This window comes from Pyrus communis, chromosome 17, assembly GCF_041283825.1.
Source record: "Pyrus communis isolate YQ-2024b chromosome 17, ASM4128382v1, whole genome shotgun sequence".
NCBI lineage: Eukaryota > Viridiplantae > Streptophyta > Magnoliopsida > Rosales > Rosaceae > Pyrus > Pyrus communis.
In genome coordinates, this window is record NC_142581.1 from 5,404,836 (window position 1) to 5,427,539 (window position 22,704).

The 22,704-nt window shown below is 33.1% G+C and overlaps 1 protein-coding gene across 1 annotated transcript; it reads right to left on the bottom strand.

The window, feature by feature from the left end:
* Positions 1 to 3,877: 3,877 nt before the first annotated feature.
* On the bottom strand, positions 3,878 to 7,847 carry LOC137707985 (uncharacterized). Its single transcript, XM_068446944.2, has 6 exons — positions 6,510 to 7,847; positions 6,079 to 6,299; positions 5,488 to 5,710; positions 4,998 to 5,083; positions 4,612 to 4,703; positions 3,878 to 4,477 (listed from the first exon to the last, which is right to left on the bottom strand). The coding sequence occupies exons 1-6, from the start codon at positions 6,597 to 6,599 to the stop codon at positions 4,218 to 4,220; spliced, it is 972 nt and encodes a 323-aa protein (XP_068303045.1). The 5' UTR covers positions 6,600 to 7,847; the 3' UTR covers positions 3,878 to 4,217.
* Between the last annotated feature and the right edge of the window lie 14,857 nt (positions 7,848 to 22,704).

Consider the following 22,704-nt stretch of genomic DNA (forward strand, 5'->3'; position numbering starts at 1 on the left):
CGTTTATAACCGTTGAAAAGCTTTGTCCCGTTACTTGATCTCTGAATGTTTTTTTTTTGTGATTTTTTGCTGATGTGATCTCCAAGCATATACAAACAATTTTGACGGTTTGGATCGTTGAAATTAGTTTTGGAGAATTCGTAAAACGATAGATTGACTAACGCTTAGAGTTTATTTATACTTTTATTAAGTATAACAAAAGATTTTGTGGTATCCACTTGTGTAAATATTTTAAATTGAAGATCGAATTCATTCATTGTATTCATATAGGGTCAAGGAGTGTAGTTATAAAAAATCATCAAAATCGGAGTTAAAATAACCGTTAAATCGTGATTTTTCGTTTATAACCGTTGAAAAGCTTTGTCCCGTTACTTGATCTCTGAATGTTTTTTTTTTGTGATTTTTTGCTGATGTGATCTCCAAGCATATACAAACAATTTTGACGGTTTGGATCGTTGAAATTAGTTTTGGAGAATTCGTAAAACGATAGATTGACTAACACTTAGAGTTTATTTATACTTTTATTAAGTATAACATAAGATTTTGTGGTATCCACTTGTGTAAATATTTTAAATTGAAGATCGAATTCATTCATTGTATTCATATAGGGTCAAGGAGTGTAGTTATAAAAAATCATCAAAATCGAAGTTAAAATAACCGTTAAATCGTGATTTTTCGTTTATAACCGTTGAAAAGCTTTGTCCCGTTACTTGATCTCTGAATGTTTTTTTTTTGTGATTTTTTGCTGATGTGATCTCCAAGCATATACAAACAATTTTGACGGTTTGGATCGTTGAAATTAGTTTTGGAGAATTCGTAAAACGATAGATTGACTAACGCTTAGAGTTTATTTATACTTTTATTAAGTATAACATAAGATTTTGTGGTATCCACTTGTGTAAATATTTTAAATTGAAGATCGAATTCATTCATTGTATTCATATAGGGTCAAGGAGTGTAGTTATAAAAAATCATCAAAATCGGAGTTAAAATAACCGTTAAATCGTGATTTTTCGTTTATAACCGTTGAAAAGCTTTGTCCCGTTACTTGATCTCTGAATGTTTTTTTTTTGTGATTTTTTGCTGATGTGATCTCCAAGCATATACAAACAATTTTGACGGTTTGGATCGTTGAAATTAGTTTTGGAGAATTCGTAAAACGATAGATTGACTAACACTTAGAGTTTATTTATACTTTTATTAAGTATAACATAAGATTTTGTGGTATCCACTTGTGTAAATATTTTAAATTGAAGATCGAATTCATTCATTGTATTCATATAGGGTCAAGGAGTGTAGTTATAAAAAATCATCAAAATCGGAGTTAAAATAACCGTTAAATCGTGATTTTTCGTTTATAACCGTTGAAAAGCTTTGTCCCGTTACTTGATCTCTGAATGTTTTTTTTTTGTGTTTTTTTGCTGATGTGATCTCCAAGCATATACAAACAATTTTGACGGTTTGGATCGTTGAAATTAGTTTTGGAGAATTCGTAAAACGATAGATTGACTAACGCTTAGAGTTTATTTATACTTTTATTAAGTATAACATAAGATTTTGTGGTATCCACTTGTGTAAATATTTTAAATTGAAGATCGAATTCATTCATTGTATTCATATAGGGTCAAGGAGTGTAGTTATAAAAAATCATCAAAATCGGAGTTAAAATAACCGTTAAATCATGATTTTTCGTTTATAACCGTTGAAAAGCTTTGTCGCGTTACTTAATCTCTGAATGTTTTTTTTTTGTGATTTTCTGCTGATGTGATCTCCAAGCATATACAAACAATTTTGACGGTTTGGATCGTCGAAATTAGTTTTGGAGAATTCGTAAAACGATAGATTGACTAACACTTAGAGTTTATTTATACTTTTATTAAGTATAACATAAGATTTTGTGGTATCCACTTGTGTAAATATTTTAAATTGAATATCGAATTTATTCATTGTATCCATATAGGGTCAAGGAGTGTAGTTATAAAAAATCATCAAAATCGGAGTTAAAATAACCGTTAAATCATGATTTTTCATTTATAACCGTTGAAAAGCTTTGTCCCGTTTACTTGATCTCTGAATGTTTTTTTTTTGTGATTTTTTGCTGATGTGATCTCCAAGCATATACAAACAATTTTGACGGTTTGGATCGTTGAAATTAGTTTTGGAGAATTCGTAAAACGATAGATTGACTAACACTTAGAGTTTATTTATACTTAGATTCACCACTTCTATTAATTTTCATTTTTCCCTCTCTTTTTTGTTTCCTTTTCAACTTTTTCTTATCATTTTCACTTTTCCCTCCAACATCTTTCCCTAATTGAATTCCCTCACTTTTTTGTTTTATTTTCAACTTTTCTTAACATTTTCATTTTTCCCCCATTTTTTTTCTTCAAAAAGGGCGGCAAGTTGGCAAATGGCAATGGCAAGAAATTGATTATTGAAATTTGAGAATGGAAACAAATCACATATGAGTCCTGACGCATCAAATTTCAATGGATGCAAAATCATGCAAATATGCAATGCATGATCATGCATATTAAATTATTAATTAATAATTATTATAGTTTTTATAAAATTTAATATATATATATATATATATATATAATTAGTATAGATAGACTTAATATTTTGGGGGTATAATTATTATAGTATATATAATTATTATAATTATTATAAATTTTATAGTTAATTTAATATATATATATATATATATATTTATTATAATTTTTAGGGGTATAAAATTGTAAAATTAATGTATATAATTATTACAGTATTTTTTGAGGGTTATAAAATTATAAAAATAATATTCTGCTTATCGTGTATCGTGTTTACCCACGTGTATACCCGACCCAACCCGTTATCTTAACAGGTGCTTATCGGGTTACCCGATAAGACCCGATTCGTTATCGTGTCGACCCAAACACCTGTTAATTTCGTGTCGTGTCGTGTCGGGTTATCGGGTCGTGTCAGAAATTGCCAGGTCTACTTACATGTTAATCTTAAAACCTCCACCAAAAACAAATATCCTGATAACAATTTAAGTAAGTGATTTTCACTCAACGAAAATAAGTGCGAAAGAAGAAAACCGAAATATGAAAATCGTAACCCTAATTCTTTGCATGTCTCAAGTCGACGGTGACAGCCAACATTCATTGCGCGACAAAAGCATGATTACTGGTGGAGTTATGATGACTCTAATCCCAAATATTATAATATAACTTTGTGCAACCAATCTACTAAAAGCAATAACTTATGTCATGTGGTGGTTCAGTCTGACGCGAGCACACAGAATGATATAGTATTGCACCTAGTCAAGGACTGAAGGCAACCCAAGGCCATAAAGAGTTTTTGGTTGGTCGTTTTGCTTTGGAATTCCATGTTTCCAACTGACAAGATAAACTAGTCAAAATACACAGAACTTCCCATATTAGTGAGATTTTGGCTGATGCAAGAACAACCAAGGATCCACTTCTCTAGTTTCATAATTTATATCATGATGTTTTCCACAAAATCCCTTAAATAAGCTTATCCTTAACAGCGGTGTACTTAAATAGGCTTATCCTTAACAACAGTCTACTCCTGTCATAAAATTTCTTTTCATTCAGCATTTTAATCATGTTATAAGTATTATAAAGATAAAATTTCTTTTCATTTAGCATTTTAATCATGTTTTAAGTATTATAAAGATAAAATTTCTTTTCATTTAGCATTTTAATCATGTTTTAAGTATTATAAAGAGTGGAATATACACAGTAGAAAGCAACATTCACTCCCAGTATGTTGACCACCCAATATGTGATCAACATCGATGACCACACGCTAGGGTTTGGAAAATCGGAAGAAAAATATTTAAATAAAAAATTGCAAAATGAGAAGGCAATTTATCCTCATCTCCCCAGAGTTCCATAAACGGTCAAGAGAATATAATAATTTACACAAACCACCATAAACTCATGATTCAAAGAGCCCTTCTCTATCCTCACCCATCTCTCAACTACATACAAAGTCCCAACAAAAGGAGTCAAAGTCATTCATCACATACCCTCATATACTAACGTCAAACATGAGCTTAACACTAAAACACCCTAGCAAATAACCACAATCCTAAATCAGCCTCATCGGCTAATTAAACTCCAAAACAAAAGGTTAACAAAAACCAAATTATCCCAAGAGAGGAGTTTAGAGGTCAATCACTTTCACTATCAAGTGAAGGAGTTCTTTTAAAGGTATTGACACTGGCCACGCCTAATAGTTGTGAAGTAGTTGAAGTCATGGTGCTGGACCCTAAGTTGCTTTAGCCAAGAATCCGCCACGCTCAATAGAGACGTGAGCCTCTCTTGGTCCCTTCCACAGTTGCCTGAGACCCACACACTCCCTTGCATCTTGTAAGTGGCCAAACCAAATGGAGGGAGAGAGATGCCTTCCCCTTTCTTTCGCTTCCGTTGCTCATCGTTCTCAATATCATCCTCAAGGTCCATGTCTACATACAGTGCAACAGGACGTGTAAGTAAATATCGTGCATATACATAGCTATTGGAGAACTTGGATATTTATGGTGAAAAGGGCTTGAGAATGGAAACAAAACTAAGTGAAATGGACGTGGAGAATAAATACCTTGAAAAGAAGATGAAAGGGTGTGGTATGTGAGGAAGGATGTGGACAGATCCCTTATAGTCCTTCCCATCGGAATGTGATAAATTGGGTACCTGAAAATAATCACATCAAGAAAGTTAAATTAAATTCTGCTTTCTCCTAGTAAGGAAGCATGCGCATCTGTGTAATTACGGTCATTTATAAGCAGTATTTATTCTCTACAACGTGTAATAATAACCGACATCTGAGTGATTTTCCAAAAAAGTTGCACATTCTGTGTTTTTCATAAGCAACAAAACAATAAAGTTTAGTAACATGCTCAAGACAGATTGCACGCTTTACTCTGATTCTATCTAGGTAATTATTTGGGTGTCACGTGTTAAGGCGCGAAAGAAAGAGAGATATACCAAGAAACAGCCATCCAACTAGCTGGTGAGAGATCAACACTCCTTAATGACATCAAGCCTGGGTATCGTTGCGCTAATGTATTGATCTGAAAGCGCATAACGAACAAAGTGTCAATCAAACCAACATACTTTTATTATGCGGTAATATTATGAAGCCTGATAAACTAATCAGCATAAGTTGTCCCGAGCGTCCAAAAGTTAGAACCTCATATCTTTAAGGGAATCATATATTTTTCTTCTTAAACAGAGAGTCAAAAAGAGAAGAACAACTAAACAAGAACATATTCTCATGAAGAGAGATGTGGATGTTAAATTATCAAGGTCAAAAGTTCAGATACCAAAACTGGAGAAAGTAGTCGCATGACTATAACAAAACCATTAATTTAAGATTACTACCAAGTTTAATCAGATAAACTCAAATAGAACCGAAAAAAGCAAATTAGAAAGGCACAGAGTAAGGTTTGCATAAGAGGAAAATACAAATGGATACCTTATCCATGAGAGGAACTCTTCCATAGGGAGTTGATCTCTCAAAATACTCAAAATATAGGTACCCTAATCTATCATTCACATGCAAGAGATTGTCTTGCTCGAACCCGCCATCTTCCGAAGAGCATCCATCCCATCTCCACAGCTTATCATTTTCACTCTCAAAGCTGCACGAATCGCTAAACGAATCCCTCGTCTCACAGTCGCCTGACTCGGGCTCTTCCCTGAAAAATTCATTTGAATGTGATTCTGCCATTTACAGCAACTTAACAAAGACAGATACCATTATTAGACTGTGAATTACACGAAATTACAGTAAGTAAAGCTGTATCAGATGGGCATAGAATCACCAAATCAATGTAGTCCAACAGTCCAACTAACCCATATCAGAATCTTAGCATTTCAATTGTACAACAAATCACAACCAAAACTTGGTTGATTCCATATCGGTTTTAAGGCAATCAAAACCACCATTTTACAAATTCGATCACCGGAACAATCAGATTGCAAAAACCAAGCTGACACAGCTACTACAAATGCAATTTTGAACCTTAACACAAGAAAAATTACGTGTAAAATCTGACATTTATACCTGAAGCGGTTCACAGATGAATTGCTAGTAAAAATTTGGATAGCAGAGAGGTAAGGCACATAGTACTGCACAAGAGTCTCGCCGCTGTCCATGGCGATTGGAACTCCGGCGCCATAAGCACTCCATTCATCATAGCAATTCCAGAGATCACTCAATGTGAAATACTCAACCTTTTCTCTCTCCCATGGATGCCATAGCCGATTGAGGTTCCTCATCTCAGACTGCAACGCAATCAGCAGCAACAGCAAACATTAAAAAAAAAAAAAATTAAAAAAAATTAAAAAATCAGCATGCAAATTGATCAAAAACCATTGATTTAAAAACAACCCAGAAACAGAAAATCAGACAGCAGCAAAATCAGCATGCAAATTAATGAAAAAGTATTCATCCAAAAACAACCCAGAAACAGGAAACTGAAGAAAAGTTCAAACCTTGGGAAGGAATTGGGGTTGGAGCACCGGGGTTGTCGAATGGAGGAAGCAGTCAAGGTTTGATTGCATTGACCCTTTGTCTAAAAGCATTTCTTTTTCTTTCCTCTGCTATTCTAGAGAGAGACAGAGATATGAGAGGGGGAGAGAGAGAAGGGGAGAGAAAATTTGGGTTTTCGCTCACCCTGAATCAGAGAGAGAAAAAAATGTTTCTCTCACCCCAACCCGGAAAACAGAACGAGCCTTATAAAAGAGAGAAAAAAACAGAGAGAGAGAGAGACAGAGGAGAGGAGAGAGAGAGGGAGAGAAACTGGAAAGAGGGGAGAGACTGATTGTCGGGATTCGATTTCCCTTGAAAAGTGAGACAAAAATGCGAAATGGGCCTACGAAAGAGTTCTATTTTTTGGAGCTTGGACACAGCAATTCACGGGCGAGTCTTTGCACCTCTGTTTTTTTTTCCTTCACAGATAGATTCTTCGCTGGCAATGCTATCAATTCCCAACGGATTTCCGTTCGCCGGAGAATTTATACGCTGGTCAAAATTCCCCGGACACGGAATTCTCTCCCTGTTTTTCCTGGTTTTTGTAATCGTTTTTCCTTCTTCACCAACCTTAAAGAAAACTCAACCCTGATCAAAGTCACGAAAATTCAACGTTAAACCTTCAAGCTACATCAAACCCAAAAATCAAAATTACGAAAAAACCCAGAAAAAAAACTGGCTTTCAATTGAATTTTCCCGAGAAAATGACAGAAAAAGTTTTGAGGAAAAAAAAAAAAAAAAGAGAGCTGAAACCCTAGTTTTCTGCGCAAGAGATTTCTGGGTTTTGTAGTTTTACAAACAAAGACACGATTTTCTAACAGAATTGCGAGAAAGGGATTCAACTTTCCCGGAAAAGCAGAGAAAGCAAAGGAAAAAGTAACAAACAGAGAGTGACGGAGGAAAGAGGAAGAAGGAGAGAAAAATATCAATGGAGGTTTTTGTTCTAGAAAGAGCGAGATTTTGCAGAGAAATGGATTTGAATATCAACAATAATTAAGGCATCAGAAAACCAGAATTATCATTTATGAGACTCATCTGTCTCAATCAAAGGTCCCCTCCTCCCTCTAAAAAGATAAACCATATGAATTTATGAATTTCTTTTTCTGTTCTACTGTTTTTAATTTCCCTGGATATTATGATATTTTTAAATCCAATAGGAAGATGCAGGCAGCTGAATATTTTTATTTATTTTTTCTTTAACTGGATGAGACTTGGTCCATGGCTTTGCTTGGTAAGTAGCATAATCATCTTTGAATTCTTCATTCTCTTTTCAACACTGCAATTGTCAGAAGGAAAAATGTAGAGGAAAAGCAGGGGTGGAAGAATCGTTCTTAATTTGGTTCATAATATTGCCAAAAAATGTTGAAACTCTTTATCTTATTTTAAACTGAAAATTAATATGCTTTTAACTGAACAACAGTTTTAACATAAGATTTAAAAGAATTTTTAAAAGAGTTTACGAATTCATATGTATTTAATCAAAATTTTAATTGAATCTAGGGAAATGGAAGTTTATGGGTATTTAATCAAGATTTTTAAAAAAAAATTAATCATAATTTTTTATAGAAATTCGAATGTATTTATTCAAGATTTTAAAGTGTATTTATTCTTGTTTTTTAAATAAGTGTCACATTCCGGCCCAATTCCTCACAGTTTTGTTTTTGGAATTCACATGAGAATTTCTTAGTGGGTCACTCATCCTGGAAATGCTCTCGCGCACTACTCGCTTAACTTCAGAGTTCCGATGGAATCAGAAGCCAGTGAGCTCCCAAAAAGCCTCGTGTTAAGTAAGGATGAGAATATACATATAAGGCTCGCAGGATCCTCATATCTGGATGATGTGGGATCTTACAATAAGTGTATTTAATTAGAATGTGACTTTAAAGTATTGTAAAAGATGAAAGATTTTAATAAATTTAAAGCTTTTTTTATAATTTTTTCAAGCTTTAGGAAATTAGAACTCTCTCTAAAATTTATAATAGTTTCGGCTAACAATTACATAGTCTAAGAAACCTCATGAGTGGCCAATCTCCACTCTACCTAGGAGTTTGGATTCGCGTTGTAAAGTAAGTCAAAAGAGTTGGTTCATGTTTCAGTTTCTTCTCTTTCTATATCTATTGAGTGTCCCCAATTTTTTTATAAAGAAAAAAATATTAGATAAACTCCTACTGCGATCAAAGACGTCTGAAAAACATCAAAGATACATGTGAAATTTCACCAACTCGGTGAACTAATTTCTCTAATCTCACCTTTCATTCTTTCTTATTTTCCTTCAAAAATATCTCGCCTTTGATTCTTATACCCAATTTGGGGATTCCCTCATATCCAAAACCATTTACAACTTCTAAAATTATTGACTCAAAATGTGCAAATATTCCATCTCTTTTAGCAATCACATCTTAGAATTGCATGAATAATCGTTTTATTTCCTTCTTTGCGTTCTCCTCATTTGTAACAACTAAAATTTTGCTCTCCTAAACAAACACAAAAACTAATTTTGCATTTGAATAATGCATATGCCGATTAAATAAATAAAATAAAAAGATAGTATTTGTGAGAAGATGAGGACAAAGTCCCATATCAATGAATGACCAAATCATGCAAGAGCTTATAAGGAATTGGACTACTCCTCATATTGCCTATTGATTTTATGGTGGAATCTCAACTTCTTCATGGTATCATATAGCAGGTTGTACTACATTTGAAGCTCAACAGCCACGTCATCCAATTTGTATTGTCCACATGTTAAGCTTAAAAATTAGCAACACGTGAGGGGACGTGTAAGAGTGTGAGACCAAAGTCCTACATCGGTGAGAGACCAAACAATGCAAGGTCTTATATGGAATTGGACTATTCTCCATCTTTCCAATTGATTTTATAGTGGAACTCCAACTTTTTTTAGTATCATCATATAGTCCCTAACACAATAAAAAAATAAGCTAGCCCAATGCCTTCTATTTTAAATCATCGTATCATATTAAATATGGTTATGGTGCCAACAATGTGTGACTTTTGTTTATAATGTGAAGAAATTGACAAGAAAATATCGATTTAAGGCCTAGGAGCAAGACTTACATTTTTTTGTAATTATCTTATTAATTACTATTTTTGTTCCGTAGCTGCAAAACATTAACTGGTTAATTTCACTTATTAATAATATTACCTCATATCACAGTCATGTTCATAGCTGCAAGGTAAGTTAAGGTTCGAGGAGAAGAAGCAAATCTTGGCATTTGGGTAACCGCGTGAACGTAACAACAATAACAACAGAGTCACAAAATAAGTCAAATACGACGACGTAGAATGTCCGTAACTGCCCTTCCCCCTTTAATATACAGAAGCAATCAGCTTTGAGTATATATATTGTTTATATGTTTTTTTTTTCCCCAGCAATTATTCAACAGTGTGAACAAGTAGATAGATATCCAGTACGGCATGGAACAGGATAGTACTGATGAGCGAGTTGATAGGGTGGTCCCTTCCAGTTTGACGATGGCATTGTGTTTTTGGGTTTTAGCAGCAATGATTTTTCTTTTATTTATAGGAATGTGATATCCACACATTCTATTTTACTTATTACATATCTTTTTAATTTTTAACTTTCGGATAAGATGAATTAAAAAAGATTAATGGACATAAACTATCAAGCGGTGTGTGAGAAGTAAAATGAAGTGTGTGGATAGCAACCCCTATTTATAATAGTTGCACATTTGACCTCACTTTTAAAAAAATTGTTTTATTTATTTTTTTTTTTTTTATCAAATATGTCTATGAAATGCTCATATTGCCTTTTCATTAATCAGAAAGGGAGCAAAAGTTGAGCGACGCCCACTCTTCTTTTCGATCTTGAACCACCAATCAAATAACAACATTATAAAGCTATAATTACACTCTTAACGATTTTATTAACAACCAAAAATTCATTTTCAATGAACCCCATTTAATTAAAAAAGACTTACATTTCAATTTGATTTAAACCAAAATTCTTAGAATTTTGAATCACCATTCCAACAACAATTTGATGTCGCCACAACGATACTTCCCTCCAAATTTTAGTCGTTCTCTCTCCGCTTGCACTTTCTATTTTGTTTTTTTCTTTCTATAAAAGAGTCAACATAAGATGTTGGTATGACTTAATCGTAACTATTCAAATAAGAGGAGAGAAAAGAAAAAAGGAAAAAAAAACAAAGAGAATCCTAGGCCAAGATTAAGACACTTATTAATTTACTCCCTAAATCTTAAGTTTAGACGACAAATTTTTGGGGTGCGATATGTCATTTTGGGAACATGTTTCACGCTTTCCATGTTTCCTTTTAATATTGAAGCAAAATAGAAAGACTATTTTCTCATTTCCTTCAATCTCATTTATACTATTTGAAACCTAGAATTAGCTTAATTAATCTAATGGGTAGTTCCAAATGGCGATATGATAGAGTGATACTTAATTTTCATTTTGCTAAAGAAAATCTTAACTACTGAGTTACCAAGTGAATTTATAACTACGCTGGGTAAAATTGTGATACAAGCTAATTAAATGAAACTTGAGTGATGTTATTTCCATCTCATTGTCTTATCTTTTCATCCACCTTTTATTAAATTTTTTAATTACAAATTTGTTCATTTGTAAAATGGCTAATAAGAACATTAATTATCCTTTTTTGCGCTAAAAAAAAAGGGTTGGGTTGCACGCTCAGTTTATCTTAAACCCTAACTCATCTTTCCATCTCTTTTCATCTAGAGAAAGCAAAAATTAAAAATTAAAAAAAAAGATTTAGATGACTTTTTCGTTGAAGAAGTAGAAGATGACGCTTCTATGGAAGATGTAGAAGATTATATTTCTATTGAAGAGGTAAAAGAATAATTTTGTATGTGGGTCTTTTGCATTTGCCATCAAAGTTTTCCTTTTGAATTTGGATACCTGTGTGTTTTCCAATTGAATTTGCATACTTGTGACTTCAAGATCAACAAAAAGGATTTGGGCAACATATCCTTATTTTTATTGCTTATTTGAATTTGGCCAACATATGTTGAGAAACACAAAACTCACCTACGAAAATCTTTAAGCAAATCAAACAATCCTTTTCCTTTTTTGTTGTTTCATTGTCGTGTGCACTTTAGAATGTTTGGAATGAATCAGCAGTACCCTGGCATGAGAGCTAGTTGAAATACCACGTATGTGATGCATTATGAAAATTATATGTTGTTTTATAATTTCATATGTATGCATAAGTTAAAGGTTATTTTGGAAATAATAGCGGGTGGGGAAATAGCATTTTAATTTTTTCTTTTTAAGGTGGGTGGGATTATAACGTGGGTGGGTCTATAAGACAATAGGGTGGGTCTAGTAGCTTTCGGTTTTTATTTGTTTGAAATTTTATTGGGAAACATTAAGCACTACTTTGAGCGCTTGGGTAATTAGTAGGGCACAACTCCCATCCAATATCTGGGTCAGTTGCAAATCAACTTAATTCATCTTCAAGAAAATCTTCAGTTCAAATCATATAAACGATCATTATAACATGAATAATGAACAATTCAAAAAACCTCAATGCATGGGTAGAACTCTCAGGTAAATAAATAAATAAAATATATATATATATATAGGGTTAGGATTGAGGAATACACATTTTGATACACATTTTAATACATATGTTGAAGAACTATTACCATTGTTCTGACTGAAGTAAAAATGAAGATCTGTCACACTTTAGGTGTCAATGAACTTATATAGTAATTACTGAATTTCTATGCAAATTTTTTGTGACATGTCAATATATACATGTAATATTTGTCGTTGTCACAGAAGAAGAAAATGACGCCGGGGATGTTTTTATGTGTGCAACTGCAAGCTAGTAGTGCCACATTTATACGCTGAATTTTCTGGCAATGGCACTGTAATTATTTATGCATGTTTTCAGGTACCTCCTCCATCACTAAACAGTATTAGAAGCAAGCAACCTACTTCAAAAGGGACCCGTCTGCAACTTATTTTCTCTGCATATTTATTTGACGTGGTCTTACCAATATATATCACGATAATAATCTGGAAAGAAAACAAACCCTAGTTGCCCCCACTCCTTGAATCTGATGTCTGCTAGCACTTAAAGTGTAGCCAAATTGTTTGAAACTGAAATACACAAGTAACCAAATAAAGTGTTGCCTGTAACAAACACTGGCTAACAAGAACAAGCTACTTCAGCACTGTTTTGGGAAGTTAATTAAGGGATCCTAGATGATAATTAATTTCTGAAAACTATATATATTACAAAATATATAATTAAATTTTGGATAACACAGACTTACAACTTAATTGTTTCAATCGTGTCATCAATTTTGAAATAGGTAGATATGTGTAACTATCGATGTTGGTGTTGCTAAAAGTTGATAGGAGAGTACATTTTCGCTCAATTTTTTTCCAGTAAGAGGTTGCATTAATTTTCCATACCAAATGGGTTTTACTGTTTTCAGTGCACTCGGAAATTAAATAAAAACCATCATTCGAATTGATGTAGATACAGACATCTGCCTAACTCAATTATTAGATTTTTGACCGACTAAAGTATTTGATTTAGTGATATTTCTCTTCAATTTATCTCAAGATATATATATATATATATATATATATATATATATATATATCCCACATTCAAATATGTTGGAAAATATTAAAGTTAGTCATTTGGTTTATTTTTATGCTAACTTGTTTGGTATTCATATATTAATCTTTTAGTAGGATAATGATTTTGATTACTGTCACATTATTTATCAAGGTTTACAATTGTTTACTTGTTTGTTAAGAATTAGGTCTTTATACATACACCTTCTAACTATTTTATTGGAGTTAAAGTTTGGCACTACGAAATTTTTGATTATGCAGCCGTTGTGACATTATGTAGTCTTCTCCCTTTGTTTTAGCCCATGAAATAAGAATATGAATTCGTAATATGTTTGTTCTTCTTTTTCCGTTCTGTCAATATTTTCAACAAAATTCTCTGTCTTCCCTTCAAAAAAGAAATATTTTAAATTCTCTTCTCATTATTTTTGGTGCTGCTGAACTGTTGGAATTGTTGGATTTCATGCCAAAGAAAAAAAAAATCAAAACATTAACTAATTCAATCAGATTCTCTATTATAAAGGTATACATCTATATCTTGTACTAACTGGCTGAATAGTCAATTGCAGTCTGATTAATTTGTACATAAATCTGAACTAAGCAAGCATCAAACAGAAGCCTTTCACAGATTCTGTGTTCAGTTTAAATCATAACTCAGATTCCTTTTCCACCTAGCTAGCTAGCTTTACTATGGCAAACAATATCACACAATTCCATGATACAAAAACATAATTGCATTACATAGGTGCATGCCACATATAACCAAAGATTCCCAACACATCTTTTTATATAAAAAGCCAACGGCCCAATCAACAGTATTTTTTATGTTACAAATTTCATCAAAATAATTGGACAAAAATACCCCTTAAACAAAAAACTTCAAAAGCAATTCAAAGTAATGCATCAAATGTGATAGGGGTATTTTCGTCATTTTAATAGTGTTTTTTTAATAATTAAATTTTTTTGTACAGTTTTTTTATTTTTTTTGGGTAATAATTAGTACCTCACAATAGGCTAGCATGTGATTCAATTAGTTGTTCATTAAATATATTTTCTCTATTTTTAAACACGTTCAAAACATCTTAAGAGTCGTGTAATGCAGGTTATAAAAAAAGTTTTTCGCACGCTGATAATAATGTGATTAAATTAGTTGTCAAATGATTTTTTTTTTTTGAACAAACGATATTATCTACATTAAGGAAGAGGGGGTGAGCTTAGCCTCACAATGGGCTAGAAATAATGTGATTCAATTAATTGTTTATTAAATATTATTTTCTTTATTCTTAATATAAATTCAATAAAGATCAATTTTATTATGTGGATTCAGTTGTTTTAATTTGTTTATGAGAGGTTTCTTCTAGTATGATCTAAGATTATTCATTTACTTCAAATATTTGACTTTCCCCTTGTCAATTTACGCATATAAATACATTTAAAACGTATAAGTCATGCATAACACGCCGTGATTTAAAAAATATTTTTTACGCGCATGCATGAAGGCTAGTAATCAATACAATGGAGGACAAAGCTTTACAATCATGATACTATTCCACTCTCCACGGGGCCGCTGGTGGGAAGGTGGAGAAATTGGAGGGAAATAGCCAATAGGATAAACTGGTGGATTTGGTTTTTAACTTATTTATTTTTCTTTGCGACACTTTAGATGCAATCTTTAACTATCAATATTCTTTTATTGAAATTTTGTCTGTTTTTAGTTTTTGATCGAAATCCCTAACATTAATGTAATAATGTATGTTACTATAGTTTTTAAATTAAAAATGTATATTTATATTTGTTTATGTTAATGAGATTTTAAATAAAATCCATAATTTGTGGGATTAGAAAGGGTTACTTAAACTAACACCCCTTGAGGTTTATCGAATTTTCACAAAACCCCCTCACGTTTGAGACATTACACAAACACCCCCTAAGGTTTTAATTCCCTTTCATATAACTCCTTTAGTCAAAATTTTCCTTACAAATTTACTAATTTACCCTTATTAATTACTTGTGTGACATCCCACATCACCCAGGGGTGTGATCCTTAAATGTATATTCCCATCCCTACCTAGCACGAGGCCTTTTGGGAGCTTACTGGCTTCGGGTTCCGTAGGAACTCCGAAGTTAAGCGAGTAGCGCACGAGAGCAATCCCATGATGGGTGATCCACTAGGAAGTTGCTCGTGAGTTCCCAAAAACAAAACTGTGAGGGAATGGTAAGCCCAAAGCGGACAATATCGTGCTACAGTAGTGGAGTTAGGCCCGAGAAGTGATCCGCCCCGGGCCAGGATGTGACAACTTGAAACTAATAGAAAAACTTTATAATTGTATAAAATAAATTATAAGTCATTAAACACTTTAAAAAGAACAAGAAGAAGATCACGTTGACAAAAACAAATTAAGAAAAGAAATTTATTTATTACTTTAAAAATAATATTTTATTTAAAAAAGTGTTCTTCTTCTTTCCCTCCCACCCCATCTCCTCCCTTCTCCATCACCACCACCCATTCAACTTTTGAACAAAACAAAAAAAGAATCTCTCCATCTCCGACATTGTGTAAAATATTTATAATTTTACACAAAGAAAATCGAGATTAGCAATAATAATTAAGAAAATATTAGTCCCGCAAATATTATGTGGTTGACATACCGGCATCGACGACGTGAAAAAAAAGGGGTTTTTTGAAATGGGTCCAAAGTAACTAAAAATTGGACCTATTTCAAAAGTCAAAAGTTACTAAAAATTTGACTTATTTCAAAAGGTAATCTATAAAATTGGACCTATTTCAAATTTCCCAAAAAAAAAAAAAACATTGTACAAGATCAGCGAAGCAGCTTAATTCATAAGAGTGAACAAATTGAACCGGCAGTATTCGTGGGGACATGTGACCTCTCTTAAAATCACTCTAAACTTCTCGTTTCTTCCGAACAAAAAACCCTAATGAACCAAATCCAATCCCACAGTATGACACAATGGAAGACGACAGATTCGATTGTCGTTTATTTCTTAATAAAATATTTTTTTTAAAGTAATAATTAAATTTTTTTCAAAGAAGAAAACCATCTCTTTCTTCTTCCTCTGTTTAAAATTTTCGATACGCAACTTCTGGTCCATGATTTTTTTCTGCCACCCTAAAAGACAACTCAATTTGCTAAGGTTTTGTTTTTGCTCAATTTTGCCCCAATTTTTGGTCCGTTGGGATTAGGCAATTCCAAAGTCATCTTTATGAACCCTAATAATGAAAAAAAAAAAATTATTTATCGCCTCCAAAATTAAAGGGAGTGTATTCAATTGAGATTTTGAGGGATTTTAACTCTTTTAATGAATCTAAGGGTATTCAATCAGGATTTTAAGTGATTCTCTGAAATTCAATGTGTATTCAATCAAGATTTTAAGATAGTTTATCAAAATCCTTAGAAATCCTGGTGTATTTAATTAGAATTTTAAAGAAGTTTATAACATTTCAGGTGTATTCAAGTAGAATTTGAATTTAAAGAATTTGGAAAATTTGAGGAATTAGAGGGAATTGGAGAGATTTTGTAGTGTATTTTAAGCATCTACAAATCTCACATCTCCCCATGAGATTTCGAGGGAATTTAATCAAAATTTCACATGAAATCTCTACAATTCAGTTAAACTCCATAAAAATGCATGGATTTATAAATCCATTAAAATATCTCAAATTCCCAATTGAATACATCCCCCTAAGTTGAATGGTTGTTTGCTTTATGATCATCTATTTTTTAATAAACTATTATTTTCAAACAATTAATTAAATTTTTTTCTTAGTTTGTTTTCGTCCAATGGTCTTCTACTTGTCTTTTTTTTTTTAAGTGTTTAATGACTTATAATTTATTTTATACAATTATAAAGTTTTCTTTATTAAATTAGTAAAGGGTAAATTAGTAAATCTATAAGCAAAATTTTGATTGAAGGGGTTATATGAAAGAGAATTAAAACCTGAGGGGATGTTTGCGTAATGTCTCAAATGTGAGGGGGTTTTGTGAAAACTCGATAAACCTCAGGGGATGCTAGTGTAATTAACCAGGATTAGAAATAATAAAATATAAATTATACTCTCTATTATATATATATAGGTACATTCATCAAATTAACAAAAAACAATTGTTGTACCAAAACATGGGTACATTCTTCAAAACCACAGGAAAAAAAAAGAAAGATATTAGGCTTAATAACATTAATAAATTTCTTTGATTAAACTTGACATGGACACATTCTCAAATCAACGGAAAAAAATATACGTTTATAATTTTAAAAATGGATTAAAAATTTTTGAATGGATTTTATATTGAAAAATTGGGTACATTTTATATTAAAAAGGGTAGATTTACATATAACAAATTGGTATATTTAAGAATGGTACATTTAAGATTAGAAAAATTAAAAATTATATGAATGGGCACATTTAAGATTAAAAAATTGAGAATTTTTTTTATAAAAAAACTAATGGGTACAAACTTATATTATTAAGTTTTTTTTTTTTTTTTTTTTTTTGTGGAAATGTTTGAATCAAAAATTAATTAAGAGTTTAATAGAGGTGTAAGCATTAAAACCCTAAATCAATTACTAATTTTTATTTTAAAAAATTATGTAATTAACATGTAAATTCATTATCACATTAATGCTAAGGACTTCAACCAAAATTTAAAAATTAATAAAGTCTCAGTCAATAAACATTAGTAACTAGGGACCGGATACTAATTTTTTTCTTTTTCTTTTCTCGTCCTATTTTGTTTTTATAGATTTTAGATTTTTAAATGATTTAAAATAATTCATTTATCTTTTGATAATTTACAGGGCACTATATTATTAAAGGCTCATTTGCAAGTACTTTTAAAATGGCTGAAAGTGTTTTTGATAAAAATGTTTTTGGAACCAATCCTTAGTAAAAATGCAAATTAATCCTTGAAAAGTACTTGAAGTGCTTTAGAAACGTCCCATGTGGAAGTCATTTTAAAATGGTTGAACTGTTTTTGGTAAAAAAAGTTTTTGGAATCAAACCTTAGTAAAATGGCAAGTAGATCATGAAAAAACACTTTATGTCACATCCCCGCCCGGGGCGGATCACTTCCCCGGCCCGCTCCACCACCGTAGCACGATATTGTCCGCTTTGGGCTTACCATTCCCTCACGGTTTTGTTTTTGGGAACTCACGAGCAACTTCCCAGTGGGTCACCCATCATGGGATTGCTCTAACCCCCTTCTCGCTTAACTTCGGAGTTCCTACGGAACCCGAAACTAGTGAGCTCCCAAAAGGCCTCGTACTAGTTAGGGATGAGAATATACATATAAGGATCACTCCCCTGGGCGATGTGGGACGTCACAATCCACCCCCCTTAGGGGCTCGACGTCCTCGTCGGCACACACGCGACCAGGGTTAGGCTCTGATACCAAATTGTCACATCCCCGCCCGGGGGGACCACTTCCCTGGCCCGCTCCACCACCGTAGCATGATATTGTCCGTTTTGGGCTTACCATTCCCTCACGGTTTTGTTTTTGGGAACTCACGAGCAACTTCCCAGTGGGTCACCCATCATGGGAGTGCTTTAGCCCCTTTCTCGCTTAACTTCGGAGTTCCTACGGAACCCGAAGCCAGTGAGCTCCCAAAAGACCTCGTACTAGGTAGGGATGGGAATATACATATAAGGATCACTCCCCTAGGCGATGTGGGACGTCACACTTTATTCCTTCATGCAAGAATCACATAACATGTGTTTCTTGCATAAAACATTTTAAGTACTTTTGATTCAAATAGTTCCAAACAGGCCCCCTAAGGGCTGGTTTGGTATTGCTGTGCTTTGAAAAAAAGCTACTTCTGCTGTGCTGTGAGAATAAGCAGCTGTGAAATAAAGCCGCAGAGTGTTTGGTAAACCTTTTTGTAAAAGTGCTTTTGAAAAAAAAAAGCAGTATTAGAGTGTTGGGTAAACTTTTATGCAAAACAGATGTGAAAAAAAGCCGTTTTTTCAAAGCTGGGTTTTGCAGCTTCTTGTTTTTGGCTTTTTTTCACCCAAAACTGTGAAAAAAAGCTGAAGCTGAGTGTTTACCAAACACAAAAACAGCTTCCAGCTTTTTTTGATAGCAGTTTTTTTCAGAATCACCTCAGTACCAAACCAGGTCTAAAACATTTTATCTAAAAACGTTTTTAGTCATTTAAAAAACAGTTCCAAACAAGTCCCCAAATTTTTTCTATAAAAACGCTTTTAATCATTTTAAAAATATTTTAAAACGAACCTTAAATTTGCAAGCTCTATATGTGTATCATATTAGAATAAGTGACAGAATTTAAACAAAATAATCAAATTGATGCGCACTGATCGTTGTTGAAGTTGATACACTAAAATAAAGAGAGAGGTCAATTCAAGAATCTTTTTATATTTGTTTTTTGTTTATTTTGGAAAACATCTTTTTCCGTGTATATTGGAAGTCAAACTGAGGTGCACTTGATTTTATTGTCATAGGCCATTGAAAGGAAAACCATGCCATTAATATAGAAACGAAATAGTTTGCAAAAGTTGACTCTTTTTTTTTATATTTTTTGTTTACGTAAGGTTGACATTTTTTATAAGTTGTTATCCGTAGCAGCAGTAATGTTATTTTTACTATCTCAATATACCACAATTATATACCAATTGATACAACGTTTAAGATGGACATACACAGAACTAGATCCTTTCCGAATCCCAATAATCTGAGGGCTGATTTGGTATTGCTGTGCTTTGAAAAAAAAAAGCTGCTTTTGCTGTGCTGTGAGAATAAGCAGTTGTGAAATAAAGCAACAAAATGTTTGGTAAACTTTTTTTGTAAAAGTGCTTTTGAAAAGAAAAAAAAAAGCAGTATTATAGTGTTTGGTAAACTTTTATGTAGAACAGATGTGAAAAAAAGCCGATTTTTCAAAGCTGGGTTTTGCAGCTTCTTGTTTTTAGCTTTTTTTTACCCAAAACTGTGAAAAAAAGCTGAAGCTGAATGTTTACCAAACACAAAAACTGCTCCCAGCTTTTTTCAGAATCACCTCAGTACCAAACCAGGCCTGAGCCCAATGATCATTTGATCCGGACAGTTGAAATTTGATCCAATTGTTACAATTATTATAACTTTTAGAGGGGACCCTTTTTGTAGCCGATTGATCAAATTTCAACGGTTCGGATCATTTGATCCTTAGACTCAGATTATTGGGATCCGGAGGGGATCCGGTTCCGACATACACATCAATTAAAGAGCATCTTGTGGTAGTTAAATTGGATAATCTTATGAATAATGCTAGGCAAACTAAATCTGAAAACTAAATGATGTGTTAATAATGAGAAATAAGCAAATCAACACTTAAGTAATAATTCAATCGTCAAATAATTCTCTCTCTTTCTCTCTTTCTGTATCTCTTTCACTCTCAGCTTTCTTCTTCTCTCTTAATTACACAGTTGCCATTGATGACCTTGATGTTGTGTTCACTACACTTCTCACATGGTATCCTCGCTGGTGATGGGGAATTCTCTTCGATCCTGACTTCTTCTGCTTCCACAACCATCTTTGCTTCTGATTGTGGTATGCAATTTCTCTAGATCTTCCTAAATTGAGCTACTCTCGAATCTTACACATATGGTGTTTGATGAAATGTGTGTGAAGAAATAGTTCGTCTCTCTCTACTATCTGCATAAATCTGTCCTCTGAATTGTTGTTTTTGTGATTGAATTAATCAAGAACAAGTCTATCTGAAACCCTAATTTCTTCAAGAATTCAAGAAAATATGATCACTGTTGCATAATTACAACTCGTACAGTCTCTGATTACGAATCTTGTCCAGAATCTTGCAACTTCTGTTATTATGAAGTTAGATGATACGAATTACTTGGTTTGGCATTATCAATTGAGATTGTTGCTCGAGAGCCATGGTATTCTTGGCTTTGTGGATGGTTCCAAAGTGTGTCCTTCTCGGTTTGTTGATGATCCAGATAAAGAAGGTGTTGAAACTGAAAACTATCATATATGGAAAATGCATGATCGAGCTTTGATGCAAGTTATCATAGCTACTCTTTCTCCTACTATTATGTCTTGTATAATTGGCTATACCAGCGCCCATGAGATGTGGATGAATCTGCGAGATAGGTTTTTTACAGTCACAAAAGCTAGTATATTTCAAATGAAGCTTGAGTTGCAAAACATTAAAAAAGGCTCAAACTCGATCTCTAAGTATTTACAACGAATCAAGGATGTTCGTGATCATTTGTCTGCAGCAGGCGTATCTTTTGAAGAAGATGACATAATCATTCTTGCCTTAAAAGGTTTACCCTCTGAGTATAACACCTTCAGGACAGTGATTAGAGGGCGTGAAAATGTGATTTCTTAAAGATTTTATAGCCCAGTTACTTGCTAAAGAGGCTACAATTGAGAATAATCAGCTTTCTGGTTCCTTTATCACTGCCGTGCTTGCTAAAGGAAATAAGTCAAAGGGCAAAGGTCTTATGCTTGAAGAAGGCTCTTCTCAAAGTAATGGATCATCTCATAATTCCTACGATCCATTTCATGGTAATTCTTCTAATCAAGGGACTTCTTTGGGCTCGTATAATACTAATGGTCCTCATTACAGCTCTGGAGGTTTCAGGGGTTTCAACAACTATAGAGGACGAGCTCAGGGAAGAAACAATTATAGTCTTAATTTTTGATTCTCTGGAAATAATAATCCTGGAATTCTTGGACCTGCTAGACCTCATCTGTCTACTTGCTCAGAACATGGAAATAATGTACGTACCTATCAGAAATGTAACAAAATGGGTCATCATGCTTCTTATTGCTTCCAGAGGCATTCTTTTACAACTGTGACATCTTCCTCTCTACAATGTCAAATTTGTTGGAAATTTGGTCATTCGACATTACAATGCTATCACAGGGCAAACTTTTCCTATCAAGGAAGATCATCATTGTCTACCTTAATTGCTATGCATGCCAATTATCAGCCTTCTGCACATCAAGAACAATTTTGGGTGGTTGACATGGGGGCTACCTCTCATATGACCTTTGATTTAAGCAATCTCAACATGGCTACTCCATTCACTGGTGCTGATACTATAACTACTACCAGTGGTTCAGGTTTGCCAATATCTCATACTAGCAATTCAATCTTACGTGTTCCTAAATATGCATTCTAGTTAAAAGCCATATTGCATGTTCCTCAAATCTCTCAGCATTTGCTATCAGTTTATAAGTTATGCAAAGACAATAAATGTCGATTTATTTGTGATGAATTTTGTTTCTGGATTCAAGATAGGATCACAGGGACAATACTCATCCAGGGACTGTGTAGAGATGGCTTGTACCCGATTCCATTTCACATACCTCAGTATATACTTACTCAAGCATATAATACATCTCATTCACTTGAACAACACCAAAATTGCTTTCTTGGTCATCAAATAAACACAAGCTTATAGCACAACAGATTGGGGCATCCGTCCAATGCTCTGGTTTCAATAATGTTAAATCAGTCGTAAATACCATTCTCTATTGATCAATCTAAGCATGTTTGTATTTCTT